The sequence below is a fragment of the Helianthus annuus genome, chromosome 13 (assembly GCF_002127325.2).
Source record: "Helianthus annuus cultivar XRQ/B chromosome 13, HanXRQr2.0-SUNRISE, whole genome shotgun sequence".
In the NCBI taxonomy this organism is placed as follows: domain Eukaryota; kingdom Viridiplantae; phylum Streptophyta; class Magnoliopsida; order Asterales; family Asteraceae; genus Helianthus; species Helianthus annuus.
The window spans coordinates 97259416-97268696 of NC_035445.2; the positions used below are offsets into that span (position 1 = coordinate 97259416).

At 36.2% G+C, this 9281-nt stretch overlaps 1 protein-coding gene across 1 annotated transcript; it reads left to right on the forward strand.

Moving 5' to 3' along the window:
- The first annotated feature begins 2163 nt into the window (after positions 1 to 2163).
- Positions 2164 to 7222, forward strand: LOC110898754 (probable protein phosphatase 2C 75). Its single transcript, XM_022145588.2, has 4 exons — positions 2164 to 2710; positions 3615 to 3965; positions 6351 to 6456; positions 6863 to 7222. The coding sequence occupies exons 1-4, from the start codon at positions 2318 to 2320 to the stop codon at positions 7183 to 7185; spliced, it is 1173 nt and encodes a 390-aa protein (XP_022001280.1). The 5' UTR covers positions 2164 to 2317; the 3' UTR covers positions 7186 to 7222.
- Positions 7223 to 9281: the final 2059 nt, after the last annotated feature.

Here is a 9281-nt window from a genome sequence, read left to right on the forward strand (position 1 = left end):
AATACTCTAAATAGGCTACTAGCGAAATTCATCACATCGGAATACACTTGCCTTCGAACCGGGGAAAACCCTCACCTATGGCTGAAACCCGTGAACACTCGTCCGAAGGCACGACAGTGCGGTAAGGTAAAACCCGCTCAGTTCAATGATCGAACTATCGATCTTCACCTACTCGCCTAGTCTTCCATCATCACTAGGTGCTCCCGAAACTAATGGGGGTTATATCTTTTAATATTCAATCTTGATTAAAGTGTATGTACGTGGAATTGTTAGCTTGAGAGTTTAACATAGGAATGTCCAACAGGCGGTTAGTTTAACTTTTTAGATGAATTATTGTTTTTCTTTTTCGTTTAAAGCAATTTATTCTACAAGTAAAAATACACTATTGTCCACCAGGGCTTGAACCATAGACCTCTTGGGGCATCATTTTACACTTCTAGATAGCGCCAGGCAAAGGCCCTTTGTTAAACGTTTCGTTTCTGATATCAAAACTTCATTTATTGACTCGCTAAGACTTGATAGCATAATGTTTTCGTGCTTAGCAGCACCTAACATGTTGCTTGTGATCAATATGACTAAATCAACGGTCTTACTTAGTGGTACATGCTAAACTGATCAACGTACTTGAAGTTTTTACATACGTAAGATCACTAAAGATATACTATGCTTGACAACACGAATAATACAACTGTTTCTAAGTAATTTTTATATTAATTTATCTGTAAATCTACAAAAGTATTTATGCGGATGGTTATATATAGACATGTAGATAGATTTTGAGAGAGCAAATTCTAAAATGATAATTAGTTTTTTCTCTTTATTTTTTATGAAAAAGTATATCGTACATTACGGCTTAATGTATTTCACGTACAACAACGTGCGTGATTTGTTATATAACATGCGTGATTAATGTTTTCAATATGCGTGATTATTGTGTTTCAATATGCGTGATTTTGGATTTTTGAGTTATAACGTGCGTGATTTTAAAATAAACATGCGTAATTACCTGTTGTACGTGATGTACGTTAAGCCGTAATGTACGTTAACATTCCTCTTTTTTATTTGTTGTCTAGATAAAACACTTAGCCTCATGTAACTAATGACAACTACATTGATTTTCGTACTTATGCATTAATTTAATATGCTTTATAAATGTACTAGAAGATTTACAATAGAATGGCACGCAAACGGTCAACAAGCTGCGTTGTAAGGCCTTTCGCATAATAAATCCGATGCTAACGAAAATAAAACCTTGGTTCCTCGACATCAAGAAATTGCTATGCACGACCATCTGCACTATGTCTAGGAAACCGATAGCTTCAGAAGCAAAGGAACCAAAAGTATCAAAGGCAAAGGGAATGACTGCATGTTGGTTCTTAGCACAAGCATTTTCATGCTTAGCAACTTTCCTTAATTTTGTCTTCCATACAGCCTGGCTAGCCACGAACCGGTTTTCCTAAGGCCAATAAAGGGGGACACTCCAGTACATTTCACACAGGCGTGTTTCCCACCTAATCAATCAAACATGAGAACATCCTTTGGATGAAAAGTGGACCTCCTTTTGACTTTCATTTTAAATTATAGAATTACAAAAAAATAGATAAAAATGACAGGTAGATGGGATAATCTCTATGCACTCTTTTCATAATCTTAAATATACCACAAAGATAATCTGTAATTCACTTTAGACGGATCATAACATTAAATTTAAAATTCACATTGTTTCCAAGAATAAAACTGATATAAGTGTAAAAAAAACAAAAACGAAACTATATTTGTTTTCATTCCTTTCATCTTAGTTAAACAAATAAACGAAAAAATAAAATAAAATAAAATTATTAGCTTAAGTAATGATTGTTTATGTTGATTTTTCTAACCCTTTCTTTTAACTAATGAAACGTAATAATATTAACTAATGGGTTGGTGGCCTGCTGGACGAATACATGGTCCAAAGCAACTTAAGTGGCCCAAACAATTCCAGAAAAACCAATCCACGTGGTACCCCTGGCCCACATCAGACTCTTGACCTTAACTTTTCTCATATTTCATTGCCACGTGTCACCCATCCACCGTTTCCCAATACAATACGTAAATTATTTACTCAAATTCTCAAAACATAACGTCGTACCACGTGTAAACATGTCAGCTCGGGCAACTCAGCCCCCCTGCCCGTTTACCTGGCGCCCTTAGCATCTTCCACCACGTTGCCCGTAATATTGCACGAATTAATCCCACTATATTTCGACTCGACACCTGTATTTGTGTATTTTCTTTTCATATTAGAAATGTTAAGGGTTTGATTTTGTTGAGTGCCGGTATGAAGCGGGTTTACGGTAGTTTGAAGAGTATGATGGTTGGTGAAAATGGTGATGATTCGACCGCGAAATGCCGCGAGCGGCGCCGGCGGAGGATGGCCATGAGGCGTATAGCTGCAGTCTCCTCCGGCGCGTCCGGCTCCGTTATGGGAGAAGAAAAGCCCAACGGTGTGGCGAAGACGCGAGGCGATGGTCCCGTGTCCGCCAATACTGCGGCGGCGATCATGAGCTTGATTATGCCGCCGCCTCCGGTTTATGGAGTGTTGTCGGTGATTGGCCGACAACGTGAAATGGAAGACCATGTTTCGGTTAGACTGAATTTATGCGGGCCGGAAATTAATGGGTTCCGGCCCGTGCATTTTTTCGGTGTGTTTGATGGTCACGGCGGGCGTCATGTAAACCTCCGCCACTCTTTTCTTACATTTAGTTATTTGTTTACTCGAGATCGGTTTGTTAACGGTCTTGATTCGAGACCGTTTAAACTTTAAACGAGTCTAGCTCGAGTTTAAAAACAAGCCTCTTTAAGAACTATAAGTATTTTAAGTCTAAGCTTCACTTATCGAGTTCAAGAAGCTAACTCGTCATTCTGAGTCCAAACTTCACTTATCGTGTGTTCAAGCTAACTCGTCAGCAAGCCTTTTATTAAATATATGAAGAAGAATATATTTATAAAGTAACAAACTAACAATTATAATTTTTGATAAAAATAAGCAAATAGTATACATTTTTTAGATACAAAAGTTATAATTAAATATATAAAATCATAAAACATAGCTTAATTTATATAAGTTAATTAGTAAATAATAATCGAGCCAGGCTATCTTTTAGAAACAGAGCTAACAAACCGAGCTCAAGCTTTTATAAGTTAAACGAGTTGAGTTCTAACTCAGCCGAATTTGGGATCGGTTCAACTTAATTTATATAAGTTAATTAGTAAATAATAATCGAGCCAGGCTATCTTTTAGAAACAGAGCTAACAAACCGAGCTCAAGCTTTTATAAGTTAAACGAGTTGAGTTCTAACTCAGTCGAATTTGGGATCGGTTCAACTCGTTTAGCACCCATACCATATATTGGGATACTAGTGATAGGGGCGGACTCAAGTGTCTTGGTGGGTGGGCAAACTCTTTGGAAAAAAAATTAATGTATTTCTTAGGCAAAAAACCGACCGTACCCTTTGAAAATATGCTTGAACCTGATTCATACCCCTAAGAAACAATTCCTGGGTCCGCCACAGACTAAGGATACATTTTCTTTTTAATTTTAAGTCATGTAATTGTAATTTAAACAATGTGAGCAGGTATCAGCATTGTGTAAAGAGCAAATGCACGTTTTCATGGAAGAGGAGTTGATGCGGGTGACGGTGGACGGAGGGGAGTCAAGCGGTGGTGGCGGAGATGTAGAGCGGTGGAGGTTGGCGATTAATCGGAGTTTTCAGCGGATGGATGAGATGGCGCTGCGGTTGTGTCTGTGTGGTGCGGTTGGCAGTAGTTCCAATATATGTAGATGCAGCCCGAAGTTGTCTTTCATGGGATCGACGGCAGTGGTGTCCGTCGTAACGAATGAATACATATTTGTTGCAAATTGCGGGGATTCGCGTGCTGTACTCTGCCGCAACGGCAGGGCCATACCGCTTTCGGTCGATCATAAGGTGAGAAACAATATGTCAAACAATTATAAAACTTAATTAGTGTTTAATATAAAAATTAGTTAAAATACATATATATATATATATATATATATATATATATATATATATATATATATAGGACAAAGATCCGTTAGGAACCACCCCTTATTGCGAGAACCGCGAGAACCAGTGTGAACACAAACAGTAATTCCTAAAAAAATCTAAAAAACACCCAAAAATTTTTTTTTTATTTTTTTACTATTTTTTTTGAAAAAATCGCTATATTTTGTTAATAAAAAAAATAAAAAAATAATAAAAAAAAAAAAAAAATTCGAGTAACAGTTATCCATGCACATGTGCATATGTGTCGTTTCTTTGTCAAATTCCGTAATTCATTACAAATAATAGTCAATTGCACTTTCATTTACACTACTACGTGTAATACACTATCTTTTACATTACCAGTGTTAGAAATGCACATGTGCATCTATATGTATCAACAGGAAATAAGGTGTTTTGGTACACTACTTTCTCTTTCATCTATCATTCCATCCATAATACACAAGCATGCACATGTGCATTTCTGTCATTTCTTTGACAAATTCCGTAATTCATTACATATATTAGACAATTGCACTTTCATTTACACTACCATATGTAATACACTACTTTTTACATTACCAATATTAGAAATGCACATGTGCATTATATGTATCAACATGAAATAAGGTGTTTTGGTACACCACTTTGAATACACTTTCCCTTTCATCTATCATACCATCCATAATACACTACCATTACCTCCTACCATCCATAATACAATACCATTACCTCCTACCATCCATAATACAATACCATTAACAATATTTTCACTTTATTACATGTATGTAAACACCATTTATACCATCCAATCAACATATTACATAAAAAATTGACAACTATAACCAAACCATCAACCACTAGATATAACTAACCAAAAAACATGTATATGGGTCTACTTCTCCATTCAAAATCACAAACTTTTTTGTACCAAAACACGTTATATCATGGTTATACCTAATTATGCACATGTGCATTTTGAATATTGGTAATGTAAAAAGTAGTGTATTACTAATGGTATTGTAAATTAAAGTGCAATTGTCTATTCCTGATAATGTATTACCGAATTTGTTGAAGTAATGATACATATGCACATGTGCATGGATAACTGTTACTCGAAAAAAAAAAGTTTTTTTTTTTTTTTTTTTTTTTATGGAACGAAATATAGCGATTTTTTGTTAAAAAATATTAAAAAAAATAAAAAAAAAATTTGAGTGCTTTTTTGATTTTTTTTAGATTTTATTTTGTGTTCACATTGGTTCTCGCGGTTCTCGCAATAAGGGTGGTTCTCGCATGAACCTTACCCTATATATATATATATATATATATATATATATATATATATATATATATATATATATATATATATATATATATATATATATATATATATATAGGGAGGGGCTCATGCGAGAACCACCCTTATTGTGAGAACCTTGAGAACCAATGTAAACACAACCTAAAATAGCTAAAAAAAAACCTAAAAAAGCCTAAAAAAACCTAACCCCCACCCACCCCCCCCCCAAAAAAAAAAAAAAAACCTAAACCCCCCAACCCTCCCCCCTCCCAAAAAAAACCTAAACCCCCCTTCCAAGCTAAATGCTAAAAAAAACCTAAAAAAAACCTAACCCCACCCCCCCCCCAAGCTAAAATGCTAAAAACTAAACCCCCCAAAAAACCTAAAAAAATCTAAAAAAAATCTAAAAAAATAAAAAAAAAATCTAAAAATTTTTTTTTGAATTTTTTAATATTTTTTATGTTAAAATCGCTACTTTTAGAAGCCAAAAAAAATTTTTTTTTTTAAATAAAAAAGTTAAAAAACATTTTTTTTTTTTTGCTTCGAAAAATAGCGATTTTTTTATAAAAAATATTAAAAAAATTCAAAAAAAAAATTTTGTGTGATTTTTAGCTATTTTTAGGAATTTTTTGTGTGTTCACATTGGTTCTCGCGGTTCTCACAATAAGAGGTGGTTCTCGCATGATCTTCTCCCTATATATATATATATATATTAAATGTAGTGAACTTCACGTATAAGGTTGCCACACTCTCCAAATCGGAGAGTCCCGTATACCACTCTGGCCAGGCTATGTTGTCTTAACCAGCCCTACGCTGGCTTCAAAGTTTGGGTGATTACTATCTAACGATTAAAAAAACGTTTATATAACAACGAAGTTTAATAATGGCCTATGATTTTGGATGTTTCTGAGTCGGATTAAAAAACTAAAAAAAAATTGTGGACATGTACATTGTGAATCTTGTTATACAAATTGTTTGTTACATGGGCATGCACAATTTTGAACCTGCAGCCCAATAGGGAAGACGAACGGGCAAGAATCGAAGGTTGTGGCGGGCGAATCATTTTTTCTAATGGAGCGCGCGTTGAAGGAATCCTTGCCATGTCTCGAGCCATAGGTTATCTCTTACTCCGCGTCATAATTAATTCAGCTTTATGAATGTTTGGTATCTTGAATCCGACGTAGGTTAACCAGGCAGTGTTTCTTTAATGTAAGATGACGAATGAAATCAACATCAATAATGCGGTCTTATTCGGTTATGATATTTATATCGAACACACTTGAATATTAAATTTGAAGGTACATTGAAGTAATTGAATGAAGAAGCAGAAAGTTCGATAGCAATGCAGCATTCACGGTCGGCTTTTAGTTTAGATCTTTTGGGTTTACGCTCATTTTAAATGATGGTATATTAGTTGCTCGATCTAGAAGCGTCATATACCTAATAAAACGATCTCTTGATCAAGTTTGTGGTGTTTTTTTTTTTTTTTTTTTTTTTTTTTTTTTTTTTTTTGTTTTAACAGGGGACAGGCTTCTAAAACAGTGGGTGACGTCTGAACCAGAAATCTCGATCACAAAACGGGAAGTAGGAGATGAGTGTTTGATACTTGGTAGCGACGGATTATGGGATGTTTTGTCGAGTGAATTAGCATGCAACATTGTGCACGAATGTCTCCAAGAAAACAGGAGTTCAAACGTCGAGCCTCGGACTGAAACACATGAAGGGGGCAATGGAGAAGGACCGTGTCCTTCTAGAAGCGAGTCGGCTGCAACTTTACTAGTACGTCTTGCTTTGGGGCGAAGGAGTACCGATAATATCAGTGTTATTGTTATTGATTTGAGGTGAAGTGACATTACAAAAGAAGCAAAACATTGGATTTTGATAAGAAGTGTAGATAATGGTTAGGGATCTTGAGTCTTTATATTTGGCAGGTTTTGATGGAAGTTACAAGCTGATTTAGGTTTAATGACTAGTAGGCTTGTAGCTCATTAACCATATATGTTGCTGTTAGGTAGTTGCCCAGTTTTTAGTTACATAACATGGCTAAGTTAGATTATGGTCTGTGTTTGCTATAATATTTGTTATTAATGCAACAATCAAGACAATAAGGTCATGTGACACTGTAATATTTGTTATCAATACAAGTTATACAACAATTAAGACTATAAGATCATGTGTTATACCCCATTACTAATAGCTGTGTAGTTCATCATTCACCTTCACCACTTAAACTATGTTATACCTATGATTACCTATGTTATACCCATGACTCAACAATCACTTACTGGTATAACACATGGTCAATGAATGTGAGTGAGTGGCTCTTTTATTTACGTGACGTTACGTGGCTCGTATTCACATTAACATTTGTTTGGTATAACACATGCTCTAAAAGGGGGTTGAGTTGCGGGTTGAGTTGCTCTTTTATTTACTTGACGTTACGTCTCGCTCATATTCACATTAACATTTGTTTGGTATAACACATGCTTTAGAAGAAGAGAGAATTGTAGAGAATTAACAATACTCTAAAAGAGAGAATTATTGCTTTGTAACCACTTTTTTCTATATACTTCACTATTTCAATTAAGTGCATGTGTGAATGGCCATTAGATTATCTAGTTAAGTGCATGCGTGGATGGTCGTTAAGTTTTTCAGTTGAGTGCATGTGAAATGTGAAATGACTAAAATACCCTTTCATATTAAAAAAAGGATGCATTAACAAATAAAAGAGACCTTTTAAAATTAAAAATGCATTTTATTTGTTTTATTTGTGGGACTCACCCATCACCCTCCCCGACATCTCTACCCACCACCATCTAACATAAGCAAGTGATCGAAGATGAGTGAAGAATGAGCAACCGTAATGCCACCATTGTTACGAACTTCAGCAAAGACTTCCATGGCATTATTGACGCTCACTACTCCCATATATACCACATATCAGAACAAACCAATGACATTTGAATTTTAATGGTGAAGAACCAAAGAATCGAGCTTAGGCCGGAGCCTGTAATCGAGGGTTTGGATCTTATGCAAGAATTGGAGAATCGTCCTGCAAAACAGAAAACCGTTAGGCTCGCCGCAGAGATGGGAGGGCCCCTCTGCGACCACCCTCCGGCATGAGGATAAGTATTGGTAGAGAGAGAAAATAATGACGAAGGTTCAGAAAATCGTACTTGGCCTTGTACTTGTAATGGTATTTATAGTGGTCAACTGAAGGTGACGTCATTCGTCCAGACGCACTTGAGTGGATGTCCGTCCTCGGAGATATAGGGGAACGGACATCTTTTGGGATGTCCGCTCATGCTATCGTTCGGTCCGTGCTTGTGGATCATATCCGGCTTCGGATATGTATCTTCAAGTCCCCCAGTTTGTTAAGTTCTGTAGAGGACTTGACAAAATGTTTGTGCAAGTCATTTGGCCCGAACGACGTGGCATCATCTGATTGGCTCGATGTTGTACTTGGAGAGTGCTGACGTGGCGCGGGTGATTTAGATGACTTGTCCGTCTGTCACCCACATGTGACGGCTAAGAAACCCTGAATTGGGAATCGTGATTATTTGAAGTGACGGTTTGATTTGACTGTCTCTAAACCGCCTTATAATCTTCCTATAAATTCTTCTTTTACTTTCTCATTTTTACCTTTCTACTTTTTGATCTTCTTCTCCACTGTTACCCTCTAGTCTTTGTTTGATCTCTTCTTCTCCAAGGTGTGTCCTTTTTCTGCTTTTGTAACATGGCTCCTGGTAAGGACAATCTATCAGAGAGTGTAAGCGTGCTTACCCAACGGCAGTTGGATAAGTTTATTCGGGAGTATAGGATCCCTCTAGATCTCCGTCCAGTTCTTCCTTCCAAGGATGAAACCATTTACCCTTTCCGCCAGGGGAAGTTTCCCTTTTATACGCGTGTCTGTAACTTTGCGAATTATAGGGTCCCTTTTT